Below are 14,063 nucleotides of genomic sequence, written 5' to 3' on the forward strand. Positions count from 1 at the left end.
GAATCAGACGCCATTATAGAAGACTACAAAATATTCTGTCACTGCGAAAAGACAGCTTTTGCCTCACATAGGTAGATCTGCAAAACTGACGAAAGTGGTATTTGACCACATAGTCACTTTCCTAGTGATGATTTTCCATCAACAGGCAACAAGCATGATTCTGCAACTCCCAATATCTCTGCACACAGGCATACGATGCAATTTCTGCGGTAACTTTTCACCGACCAGCAGAGTAATGTTCCCACAACAAAAACAGGGCCTTTTCCTGAGTGCCTGTGAAGAACTTCCGCCTTTAAAAATGGCCTCGAAATGGCCTCGAATCAAAAAAATAAATTCACTGAGGGCTTCGCCCAATCCCACAGCATATACTACACTCTCGCCACACTGCGAAGGGCATCTCAATCTAAGACAATGCACTCTTGCACTTCTGGCTGTGCTACCTGCATAGATTTGCTCCCAAACTCGAAATAGGAAAGCAACACTGGTCCTCTTACCAAGACACCGCAAACTTGGTTTGCTTTCTTGAGCTCCTTACCACGAACAAGGCTCTGATACCATGTGAAGATAGTGGGAGAGAGGGAAGGAGTCTCACTTACGGCTTTCTCACATGCACAATGGGGGAATACACACAAAGGTGGAGGCTAAAAACAGTTTTCCTCTTCTTAGTTGTGAAAGCCAAAAGAACTCTAGTACAAAGAAATAGAAGAACCCTATATGTGGGTCTCAAACCAAACTCAACTAACTAAGGTGGCATACTAACTGAGCCACAAACTAGAGTAGATAAGGATAGCTATCATACAGCTATTATTCGTGGGCAGTGTACCAATCGCATCTGTAGCTAACAAGTTGGTGACATAAATGCACAATGGTCACCCTGGCATATCGCGAGTGGAGATCGATATCTCAACAATGGATGGACGGAAAATTTCTCTCTCAAGGGACGAAAATTTGCTCTAAATCTAAAACTAAAACTAACCTAGGAGAAAACATGTGCTCCTAAGACAAGACTACAACTAATCTAGAGACTAGACCTATGCTCTGATACCATGAGAAAACATGTGTGCCTCAGGATCTATGGAGCGCTCGAAGGTGGATGGAACCTATGTGAAGACATGATGAAGAGAATGCTCATGACATGTACCTCAAGTCAATTAGGTTCCAAGAAAGATTAGCTTGGACTCATAAAAAGAATCTTGAGTGAATGTGCATTTCTCTCTTATTTAACAATACATGATAGGCCTCTTATATAGAGAGTGCCCTTAGAATAGTCAACACTTGTGTGATCCTCTCATCCACATCTCTCCTTGTGGATATCCTCAATCCACATCTCTGCATCTTGTAGTCCACATCCTAGGGTGGCTACTTTAATTCTTTCCTTAGCACATACCTTAGCCTTTAATCTATGTGCTCATGGCACCATATCTCAATACCATATCCACTTGATCTTGCTCTTCTCGTCTCGGGGGGGTCACTCATCATATGTAACCCTATCATGCGAGTTCAACAGAAGGATATTTTTTATTTCTAAAATTTACAGAAATACATATACATAAGGGACTATTTAATCTAGTTTTGAGAAAAATTTATAGATTTTTATAGAAAAAGGGTACATTTTATTAATGAAAAATTTACAGATAAGGGATTTTAGAAATAGGCCTTGAACGCACGTGGTATAGAGGGTTTATACACAGTGACCCCTCCGAGCTTCTCGTAGAGGATCTCAGACAAAGGATTCCCTCAAGACGGTTGCATGGTGAAGAACTTGAGCACTTTAGCCAATAGCCAATGAAAGAAGGTAATAGCTTAAAGGTCTGCCTTGGAGGCACTCTTTCCAATCGATGAGTTAGCCGTTTGGGAGAAACCCATTTTGGTTTTCCCCCTTCCCCCATTCCCGCTCAATTTTTGGTGCCTTGGATCTTTCTAGTGCATCTTTTTCTCACTTGACCATGGGTCTCAGGGTCCACCTGCACAAGCTCTGCCAAATTATTAGGGAGTTGCAACAAGGATAGGTTTGAAGAAATGGATGGGTGACCATCTCACATTGTTGATGCAATGTTGCCTCACATTGTTGTACTTCTAGCTTTCTTTTTGCTGCATTTTCATGTTAGAATGACCTTGTGGTTGTTTTGTAGGGATTTGCATGCAATTAGACAATCTAGAATGACCTTGTGGTCATTTTGTAGGGATTTGCATGCAGCTTTGCCTTCCCTCCACCTAGCATGAATCAAATACCCCCTAGGTGCCTCCACCACAAGCCACCCTACAATATATCTTCTCTCATTAAGCCTTAAAACAAGAGACTTGCACACAAGGAGAACCTTGTACACTACCTTAGCAGCAGCAGTAGTCAACTTCCTCAACAAGCAAACCCCACCTAGGTAGCAACCATCAACTAGATCTTACTTCATAGTCATAGGGTCACTCATTTGTCACACAACTCAAGACAAGGCCTTCCAAGGAGAAGAATCTCATCCTACACTAACCCAAGTTCAACCTTGAGGTCCTCCAAAGATTTCCAATCATTTTGAAGAAAATCCCTCAGCTACGCCTGAAGATGAATGCCTTTATGGTACACCTTTATGGATTTTGCTAGATTAAGCTTAGAAAGGGGCTTAGATTCATAGGTTACAATAGTCTCCTAGCAACTTCAACATACTGCCATCTCCATGCAAGACTAATCTCCTCGTCCAAACCAAGCCCAAACTAATGCAATTAGAGAAAAATCCTTAATTTTAAAAGTAAAAAAATACAGTAGTTTAGAATACTATCCCAAATCATGACATGTGCCAACTTTCATGCCCTAATTACTACCAACTTCACTATTTCTACTAACATGGAGCATTGCACTCAAACATGTTGGGCAACCATCTGCATAGTAGAACTGAATCAAAGGCATCCATGACAACCAAGCTCACCCCACCATGACCCTTAGGAACCTTGAGAGCTTTTATGGACTAAAATGCATCCTCTTTATTTCTACAACTTCTATCCAAAGAAACCTAGATCCTCCTAAATAGCTTCTCCATTTCCAACCAATGAGTCTTCTTAAGACCCCATACTAAATTCAAAAATGTAGTAGCAACACTAAGGGATAACTATAATTCTAACATTCCACCTTAGACACTAGCCATGCCACCTCTATGATTTTTCTCTTAACTTACCTTTAAACCTATCAAAGCATTTCCTTACTAACAAGCCTACCCTAGCAAAGCCCTAGATATTTGATTGTTGCCCTTGTCCTAACACAATGCAAAGAAAGATAATCAATCCAATCTTCATGCCCATCAACACTACTGCAAAATTAATCGCAATTTTTTTTACTAACTATAGATTTAGCCCCCGAAGTCTCACAAAACAAACAAAGGATTCCCATTAAGTGGTGACTTTCTCCTTTATTATAGAAAAACCATAATTCTATCATTAGCAAACAATTGTGCACAAAATTATTGCCCTGAAGAAAATCAATGAAAAAAGGATTGAGGGAAGGGTCCTTAGAGGATGTTTTCCAACTTTGACAGCATGTAAAACTAAAATTTTTACCCTTTGAAATGCCTCATCCTTAATAATTCATGTGTGCACACGTGTGCTTATGCACACATAGAAACATGAGAGTACTTATGCATACTTATGGCATGTGACAACAAGTAAGCTTATGACAAGGATGCTTGAATAATGCATGGATGGTTAAGCTTCTATATAGTTCATGAGTGGAAGATATAGACATTGGAATGACCTCTACATATGTTTGAAGTAAAGAATATATCGTAATGAGAAATTCTATTATTTTGGGATGTTAAAGGGAAATGGGATGTGCAAAAGATTTGAAGCCCACAAAATAGGATATCTTCCAATTGTTTATGACCTATCCTTATGCTAGGAGAAAATGAAAATCTCTTTTAATTTAAACACGTGCATGTGTTAACATATGTACCTCCCTCCCTCTTCCTCTCTCTCTCTCTCTCTCTCTCTCTCTCTCTCTCTCTCTCTCTCTCTTAATCTCCACACACACACACAGACACACAAATATTTATTTCGACAATAATATTGTCAAGTCCATTTTCATGTGAAAAAGAATATAAATATTTCGAACCCATTCAACTTTGTGATCTGAACATCATCAATAGTATGAATCCCAAGAGTTCAATGTCTTTGGTGGTGGTGTAAAATTAAGGTCAACTCAATAAAATTTTCAACAATTTGGCTTATCTAGGTGCTTTGAAGATGAAAAGTTCAAGTTTTTTGCTTCTAGGACTTGGGGAATAAATGCACCCTACCTGTTAATTTTGAAATATTGCATAAAATTACTCTTGTCATAAACATATTTCTGTGAGTTTAAAAAATAAAAATACCCCACATTTTGAACTCTCATGGTACACTTACATAAAATTACTCTTGTCATAAATATATTTCTATGAGTTTGAAGAATAAAAATACCCCACATTTTGAACTCTCATGGTACACTTACATTTCCCAAGTTGGACCCCCTGAGGCTATTTATGATACAAGGAAGATTGAATAGGGGGTTAAGAAATCAATCTTGAATGACACTATAGAATTGGACTAAGTTATGAAGTTGCATTATGCACATTCAACATGCAAATCATTACAACACTAGATAGGAAGTCACATTATGCATGTTTCAAACATGGATCATCAAGGAATCATCCTTTAATCTAGTTATATCTCTTACAAAACCCATGCAATCTAGTTATATCTCTTACAAAACCCATGTTTTATCCCTTCAAGGTCATAAATGGATATATACGCATCCAACCTTGGTCATGTTTATGGATCGATGTGATGCCTCTAGGTGCATGAAGGTATTAGTATATTAAGTATCATGACTAACATATTATGGAATATCTGGTGTCTAAGATAGATGACACATATTTATTTTCTTTTAAAAATATTGTCCTCACACACCCATTGAGTTGTCATGAATAATGTAGTGTGGCATATCTAGTATCTAAGACAAAGGAAACCTTGAGATGTTGAAAAGAAAACGAAGCTGCCACTCATACGTATAATTCACATCTGAGCTAAGTACCCCATGTACATGTTGTTGGTCTATCTTGCTTACATGCACACATGTTCGAGAACAGGGAGTGTTCACGAAAGACTAATGTTTAATGTTTGCAAAGTTTTAAATACTTCATTAACTATTAAAACGCCAAGTTTTGTAAATAGTCATGAGGTATGCGTTGCTTCAAATTCAAAAACCATGAAGGTAGTTTCAAGCATCCCTTTCAATTCAAAATTCTCAAATGAAGGAGAGTATTTCAAAGGTCCAAAGGCTCAAATTTTGGATATGTGGCATGCTCTTAGTCTCCAAGTTGCCATGTGTCCTTGCTTTTTTTTTCCTTTGTCCATGGTTAATAAGTAATAGATAGATATATTCTCTCCAACTTGCTTGATAAAAACCTCATTTTCTATATAGGAATCATAGATCCTAATTCATTCTCCATATGCAAACTCACATTTCCTAGATAGCAACATACTTGGGCTACATAGGAAATACACTTCCCTACATAGCAAACTAAAAATTCACATTATTCTCCATATAAAATCTTGCATTTCCTACATAGCAATATACTTGTGCTATATGGGAAATACAATTCACTATATAACAAACTTTCTATTCTCCATATTTAAACTCACATTTACTAGATAGAACAATATAAGTAATCAAATTTCCTATATAAGAAAGGCAAAATCCACTTGATTCTCCATATAAAGGCTCACATTTATTGGATAGGATGAAGAGGGAGTCTATGGCACAAAGCAAGAGGGAGAGGGGAAAGAGAAGCATGTACATGATGGAAGGAGGAATGTAAAGATGGAGACATCAAGGGAAGAGGGCCATGCTTTATTTGAAAGGAAGGGAAGGGGGAAATCCAAGTACTAGCTAGGTGGCTTTACAAGAATGAGTGTGTCCCATCAAGGAATAGCCCTCTCCTTTTATAGCCAAGAGAGGGGGTCTCTCCCAATAAATGCATCCTCCCACAAGCATGGTGTGTGTGGAAAAGTCTCCCATGTGAGCTAGGCGATTACACACTCTCAATTGTGTGAGACAACCCTTTGGCTCATTTTTCCACATAAATCAAGCCCCATATCTCAAGTCTATGATACTCCCTTAGTCTCTTTCCAATTTTATAATACGTTCAAACCTCTAGGAGGACAAGTGGAGGGTTGGCACAAGGAATCTTGCCACCTCATCCTATTTTTCCCTTTATTTAACTTCCATCCTTGGACTATCTATACCCCCCCCACATGGGCTTATCCTACATGGAGGGAATAATCCAATATAATATCCATCTCCACCTATTTTATATTACTTCTCTCATGGACTTTAGGCCATATCTCACTAAATGTAGGTATGGGACTGCCTAGGTGGAGGGGTGGCACACGGAGGAACCATGCCACCTTACATTTTATAATATTACTACCATGGATTATGTACAACACACCTTATGGGTCCTCTTATGTGGAAGGGTGGCACATGGTCATGCCCTTTGAACTAGCTCTTATGCGTTGCTTCAAAGACCAAGACCTAAACCATTGTTTCTCATGCAATTCATTGTTTAGCTTGAATTTGATCTCTTATTACTTCATATGTTATGCGTGGAAAGTTGTTGTTTCCCAAGCAAAAAATTAAGACCCGTCGATGTAGCTCTCTTACTTTTTCTACATTCAAAGGTTGAAATATACAATGTCGCTATCCTTATTGCATCGGCTGGCATTTACTCGATAGCTATATAGCAAATACAATTCTCTAGACAAGGAGGACAAAATGGTTAGTTCTGTCTAGCAAATATGCATGAATTTCCTAGTTTGGAAGCACTTCACTATATAGAGATTCTTTCTCGTGGAATTCATGGGCTTTGAACCGAGCTCATTTACAAACTCTCCTTTCGCTTCGCTTGAATTTATGCGTGCAAAGTTGCTGTTTTTCGTGGAATTCATGCAGGGCATTGAACCAAGCCCATTTAATTGCTTGAATTTGACTGTCTTAGCCCGTCGATGTAGCTCTCTTACTTTTTCCGCAAAGGTTGAAATACGCAACGTCGCTATCCTTTGCGTCGGCTGGCGATCGGTGTGGTTGGGACGGAAGGGCGCTGCATTTGTTATAAGACGAGAGCTTGCTGTCAGTGAGAGGCAGTATCTTTGGCTCTGTAGCCATGGAAGCCGAGAAGAGCAGAGTGCTGATCATCGGAGCCACTGGTAACATCGGAAAATTCATCGCTCTTTCCAGTGCCTCCTTGCATCACCCCACGTTCGCCCTCGTCCGACCCTCTACCATACTGTCCAAATGCCACTTGATCGCCTCGCTGCAAGAAGGTGGCATCACTATTCTCGAGGTTCTTTGCTATACTCACTCTAAACGTTTATTTCAGTCCTCCTCTTCGGTTACGGCATAGATGATCGAGTGTTTTTGTTTTCCTGCAGGGCTCCTTGGAGGATTACAAAAGCGTTTTGGCTGCGATAAAACTAGTAGACATCGTGATATCGGCAGTGACAGAAGAGCAAATAATGAACCAGATGCACATCATCTCTGCCATCAAGGAAGTAGGAACTATCAAGGTAATGCATGCACTCATCCCCTGCTAGCATTACAGCGGCTTTAACTCCTGCTTGCCTCACTGCAGTATTCATGATTTTATCGCTTTCTGTCGATGTGTGCAGCGCTTTATTCCATCAGAGTTCGGCATCGATGTGGATCATGTGCAAGGCCTCGAGCTTGCCCAGTTCAATTCCATTTGTAAATTGAAAATTCGTAGGGCTACAGAAGATGCAAGGATACCTCATACCTACGTCTCAAGCTTTGGCTTCGGAGATTATTATCTGAAGGGCCTCATGCAACCGGGACTTGCGTCTCCACCAAGGGATAAAGTTCGTATCTATGGCGATGGTAATGCAAAAGGTGCGTTAGAGGTTTAATAGATGTACGGCAGTACACTAAACATTCCAAGCGTTAGTGTCTATTGTAGAGAATAGTCTCACAGATGCAATTATACACTGCAATTTGGGCATCGCATTTCATTGCTAGTCCCGAGCGCCGTTGGACGTGCGTATGGGTGCAAACTGTGGGGATGGGGGGACGGTCAACGATTAGGAGAATACAAATAATGGATCTTATTAAGATAACTTACTTTATGCAACCTGAATAGGCTCTATCCGCACTTGTCACAAAGATACTAATTAGGTGTCTCCTAACAGTTGTCCTTTTAAGCGAAGAGGATATTGGATTGTACACTATGAAGATTGCCATGGATCCAAGGACTTTAAATAAAACTGTACATTTAAGACCACCTACAAATATTCTCTCTCAAGCTAAGGTCGTGCAGTTATGGGAGAGAAAAATTGGGAAGAGCCTTGATAAGGTGTTTATCTCAAAGGAAAATTTGATGGAACAGGCAAAAGGTAAGGCATGTGTGGGCTACCCCAAGCATGGACTTAAAATTTTTTTTCCCCTTATGTGGGGACCTTCTTTGAATTCGATTTTTTTTTAATTAACTAAATTCATTTTTTAGAAGAGGACCTTATGTACTTAAAAATTGTCATGGGAATAGACAGATAAGGACCTTATGTATTGAGTGAAGGTTTAGCAACTTCTCTAGTTAGTTTCTAAGTTGTTTTGTTTGGTATCCAGGAAATGTGTATGCTGCATACATCCATGTCATATTCGTGAAAGGTGGACATTGTAATTTTGAACTTGGTGCCAATGATGTGGAAGCCTCTCAACTCTATCCGAAAGTAAAATGCACTACTGTGGATGAAATGCTTGAGAAGTATTTGTAGTGAAAATTCAAGATGCCAATATTTGACATCCCAATCTTGTAAGATTGATTATAGCTACGTACTTTGGACACATTTTGGATTGCTTGTATGAAAACCACAAGAATGCTTGTCTGACCAATCTCCAGTATCAAGCATAGTGTGATAATAAACTTTGCATTTGTTGTTTCTCAAGTGACGTTTAGTGTAAATGTGTCCTAGTCAATATTGAATATGCTAAAGTGTGCCAAAGGTGGAACGATACAATTAACAAGATATTTAAGGTAGCTCTATGGGAGAATTTTTAAACAAAAATGCAAAATTTTATGCATTTTTTATTTCTTTAGGTTTGTTTATATAAGTAGGGCTATGATATTACAAGTGATGATTGGATAATGTGTGATAAATTGTCTAACCCTAGATAGTTCTTGTTTATATAAATAGGGCTATGATATTGCAAGTGACAATTGGATAGTGTGTGATAAATTGTCTAACCCTAGATAGTTCTTATTTCATGTAACTAAGGGAGACGAAGATAGATTATTGGATTTAATGCTTAAATATGAAATTACAATGGTTGCACTATGAGGAGTTGTGCGCTTTCCCACACACTTACCGACATAAAATATTTTGGAATATTTTTTCCTAACATGAAAACATTGGTAGCTAAGTCACTATGTTAGTTGGAACAAACATGTCGATATATCCATCGATATATTCATTGATATGCTCGTCGATATGTATGTGAGTATGCTTCAGTTACTATAGCATTGGTATGAGCATCTATAAATACCAATGATGTTATATATTTTTAAAAACAATTGTGGAGTAGAATAGGGCTTGTTTAGCTCAATTCTACCCCACTATCATGTAGTAAAAAAATGGCCAAAAGATGGTGAACCATGTAATATAGAAATGTCTAAAACATGACATAATACGAGGTGGCAAAGTGCCCAAAAGATGGCCATGTATAAGATCATAGATATAGTAAGCTAATAGATGATGTGATCGTCCTCTCCAAAACTCTCATCCTCTAGATCTTCATCATCACTGCCTCCCTCATCCTCGTCCTCTGGATCTCCACCATCATCACCTTTGGACCCCTCACTTGTGTCATCACTCAACCCACTCTCGTGCCCTGAGAATGTTGCATGTGATAATTTAGAAATATGACTAAAGCTAAATTTTAAAAGATGATTGAGAACAAGAAGGATCGAACACTTACACGTGGACATGAAGCTGCCACCCAATCAACCAGAGTCCCCTCCCTCTCCAAGCTATGGAAACGAGCATATGTGCCATTGCACCACGCATAGTCCATTTCAACCTTAGTAGGAGCCTGTCAATCATCGTCAATATCATGTGAACCCAAATTAGAAGCATTAGATGTATTGCTACAAGAAAAATAATGTATCAAACAAGACTAAAGCTTACAAAAGAACTAATACTCACAATCCACTACTTGGTTTTGTTTCTTCCATCGCTCCCAAGGTACAAAGCACCTCTCTTTCATAGGTGAGCTTGTGTTGCTTTTGTTGCTTCTGCTACTTTCATGGTTTGTCTTCCATCTCCTCGATGACCCACTCCCAACCATTGTGGTACATGTTCAAGCTTTGACTTTCCTTCCCTCAATGCTTCTCATATGTCTAATCAATGATGTTTTAAAACATCACCCATGTGATGTTTCATCCACTTGCAGAAGAACTTGCGATCAAGAGGTGAGGCTAGGAATCCATGCTCATTATTTGTCTCACGCGAGACATTACCTAGTCACTTTGCTCATCCAAAATAATCCCTCATGATGCATCCACATCATATTCTAATAGTTCATTGGGTGGACAACTACCAAAATGGATTAGGCTATAGTACCAGACAGCATTACAACCGAGCTCCTGTGTCTAATCTACCTATGTAAGTGTAGACATTGAGTCAGTGTCGGGGCATATGTGTAGACTCTAATATATCCTCCATTGCACGACCACTCCCACAACATGAGCGTGACCTATGATGACATCATCGACCCCCACGAGCTCTTGATGACCCCCAACTCTAAGAAGGTGACATGCTGGCTACCACAAGTTGGCTTGCTATAAGGATTGATGAGATAGGGCTGAGTGGACATCCCTTGGTGAGACTAGAGGGCCTGTTAGAGTATGTCTTCTTGGTCAGGGCTCATGCTAGCTACAAACTCTTGTAGCTGAGATGGACTCATCTATGAGATCCATAGATACACTAATCTCTGGCCACTCTCTAATCTTTAGGACTTATGACTAGATATAGCTATTATGTTGATGGGATACAAATGAAACCAAAAGGAAATAAATTCACAAAACTAATTACATGAACGGTTTGAAATTCATTAACATGAGATTGTGGAAATGTAAAAAAGAGGAAAAGAGGGAATGTAAAATGCAAACAAGAGGAATGCAGACTGCAAAAAACAGGGATTCATGCCGATTCATGCGGATTACAGAATGTAAAAAAAAAAGACAATACGGAATGCAAAAAAGAGGGAATGCGGAAAAGAGGGAGTGCAGAATATGAAATGCGAAATGCGAAAAAGAAGGAATGTGGAATGCCCAATGTGGAAAAGAGTGAATGCGGAATGTAGAAAAGAGGAAATGTAGAATACAAAAAACAAGGAACACAGATTATGGAAAAGAGGGAATACAGAAAAGTTGGAATGTGGAATGCAAAATGGAGGGAAGGAACAATACAAAAAAGGGAAAAGGCAAAATGCAAGACGTAGAAAAAAGGGAATGTGGAATGCAAAATGTAGAAAAGCAAAAAAGAGGGAAATTTTCAAAATGCAGAAAAAGAGGGAATGCGGATTGCAGAAAAGAGCGGATGCAGAATACAAAAAGCAGGGAATGCGGAATACAAAAAGAGGAAATTCAAAAAAGAGGGAATGTGGAATACATAAGAGAGGGAAGGCGAAATGCAAGCAAAATGCAGCATCTAGAAAAGAGGGAACGTAAAATACAAAAAAGAGAGAATTCAACATCATGCAGGATGCATAAAAGAGAAAAAGAGGGAATGTAGAAAAGAGGGAGGGAGAAGAGAGGGAAGGAGGTAGAAGAAGAGAGGAGAAGACGAAGAAAATAGAAGAAAGAGAAGGGAGGGAGATGGAAAAGAAGAAAAGAAGAGGAAGGAACATGGAAGAGAGAGAAGGAGAAAGAAAAGAGAAGAAGAAGGAGAAGGAGAAGACAAGAAAAGAGAAGGAGAACGAGAAGGAGAAGAGAAGAAAAGAGCAAGGGAGATAGAAGAAAAGAAAAGAAGAGGAAGGGAGATGGAAGAGAAGGATAAGAACAAGAGAAGAAAAGAGAAGGATAAGGAGAAGGAGAAGTGAAGAAAAGAGAAGGAAAGAGAAGGATAAGGAGAAGGAGAAGTGAAGAAAAGAGAAGAATAGAGCATAAAAGAGAAGGAAAAGGAGAAGAAAAGAGAAGGACAAGGAAAGGAGAAGAGAAGAAAAGAGTAAGGGAGATGGAAGAGAAGAAAAGAAGAGGAAGAGAGATGGAAGAGAAGGAGAAGGAGAAGGAGAAGAGAAGAAAAGAGAAGGAGAAATAAAAGAGGAGGGGGAGATGTGGAAGAGAAGGACAAGGACAAGAGAAGAAAAGAGAAGAAAAGAAAAATAAATGAGAAGGAGAAGGAGAAAGGAAAGAGAAGGAGAAGGAGAAGAGAAGAAAATGTTGAGATATCGAGCTCCACTCGAGATATGGCAAGGTGACCGTTGTGTACTTATGTCACCGACTTGTTAGCTGGAGATGCGGCTGGTACACCGCCCACGAATAATAGCTGGATGACAGCTATCCTTATCTACACTAGTTCGTGGCTCAGTTAGTATGCCACCTTAGTTGAGTTTGGTTTGAGACCCACATATAGGGTTCTTCTATTTCTTTGTACCAGAGTTCTTTTGGCTTTCACAACTAAGAAGAGGAAAACTGTTTTCAGCCTCCATCTTTGTGTGTATTCCCCCATTGTGCATGTGAGAAAGCCGCAAGTGAGACTCCTTCCCTCTCTCCCACTATCTTCACATGGTATCAGAGCCTTGTTCATGGTAAGGAGCTCAAGAAAGCAAGCCAAGTTCGTGGTGTCCTGGTAAGAGGACCAGTGTTGCTTTCCTATTTCGAGTTTGGGAGCAAATCTCTGCAGGTAGCACAGCCAGAAGTGCAAGAGTGCACTGTCTCAGATTGAGACGCCCTTCGCGGTGTGGCGAGAGCGCAGTATATGCTGCAGGTGATGGCGAAGCCCTTAGTGATGTTATTTTTCTGATTCGAGGTCATTTCGGGGCCCGTTTTGGAGACGGAAGTTCTCCGCAGGCACTCAAAAAAAGGCCCTGTTTTTGCTGTGCGACCACTGTTCTACGGGTCGGTGAAAAGTTGCCGCAGAAATTGCATCGTATGCCTTTGTGCAGAGATATTGGGAGTTGCAGATTCATGCTTGTTTCCTGTTGATGCAAAATTGTCACTAGGAAGTGACTGTGTGGTGAAATACCACTTTCGTCAGTTTTGCAGTTCTGCCCGTGTGAGGCAAAAGCTGTGTTTTTTGCAGTGACAGAATATTTTGCAGTGTTCTGTAATGGCATCTGATTCTCTTTCACAGATTGTCATTGAAAAGCTTGACAAGAACAACTTCCAGGCATGGAAGTTTAGAATGACGAATTTCTTGATGGGAAAAGGCTATTGGGAGTTCATTACAGGAAATGAAGAAGAACCTGTTCTTCCTAATGTTCCCAGTCAACAGGAAATGCAGGCATTCAAAGGATGGCATGAGAGAGCCAGGAAAGTTATGTACAGGCTGTCTATCAGTATTTTGGACTCCATGATTGTGCATATTCAGGATGCAAATACGCCAAAGGAGGCATGGGATACTTTGGCAAAAATGTATAGCACAAATACGCAAGCCAGGAAAATGCAACTCAAACAGGAGTTGCACAATGTGCAGAGAGAAAATTTGAGCATAAATGACTACCACATGAAAGTGAAGAAAATTGCAGATGCACTTGCTTCCATTGGGTCGCCAGTGGATGATGACGATTTGGTTTCTGTGACCTTGAATGGTTTAGGAAAGGATTATGCACAGTTCCGGACATCCATTGCCGTCCGTGAAAAATTTCCTGATTTTGAGGAGTTGATTGCTCTTCTAATTTCTGAAGAGCAGAGAAATGGGGGTGCATCTTCTTCAGTAGGAACTTCAAAAGAAACTGTCTTCTACTCAAATGCTGGCAGAGGTAGAGGCAGAGGTAGAGGAGGCCGATCTGCAGGCCATGGTAGAAATCAGAATATACA

The 14,063-nt window shown here is 39.8% G+C and overlaps 1 protein-coding gene across 1 annotated transcript; it reads left to right on the forward strand.

Moving 5' to 3' along the window:
• Window positions 1-7,178: 7,178 nt before the first annotated feature.
• Window positions 7,179-8,799, forward strand: LOC147888147 (phenylcoumaran benzylic ether reductase IRL1-like). Its single transcript, XM_087393969.1, has 5 exons — window positions 7,179-7,358; window positions 7,447-7,581; window positions 7,684-7,921; window positions 8,218-8,421; window positions 8,636-8,799. Exons 1-5 carry the CDS (start codon window positions 7,179-7,181, stop codon window positions 8,797-8,799), a joined length of 921 nt encoding a protein of 306 aa, XP_087250095.1.
• The last annotated feature ends 5,264 nt before the right edge of the window (window positions 8,800-14,063 follow it).

This window comes from Dipteris shenzhenensis, chromosome 22 (genome assembly GCF_047967505.1).
Source record: "Dipteris shenzhenensis isolate YYH24624 ecotype China chromosome 22, Dip_SZ_1.0, whole genome shotgun sequence".
Lineage (NCBI taxonomy): Eukaryota > Viridiplantae > Streptophyta > Polypodiopsida > Gleicheniales > Dipteridaceae > Dipteris > Dipteris shenzhenensis.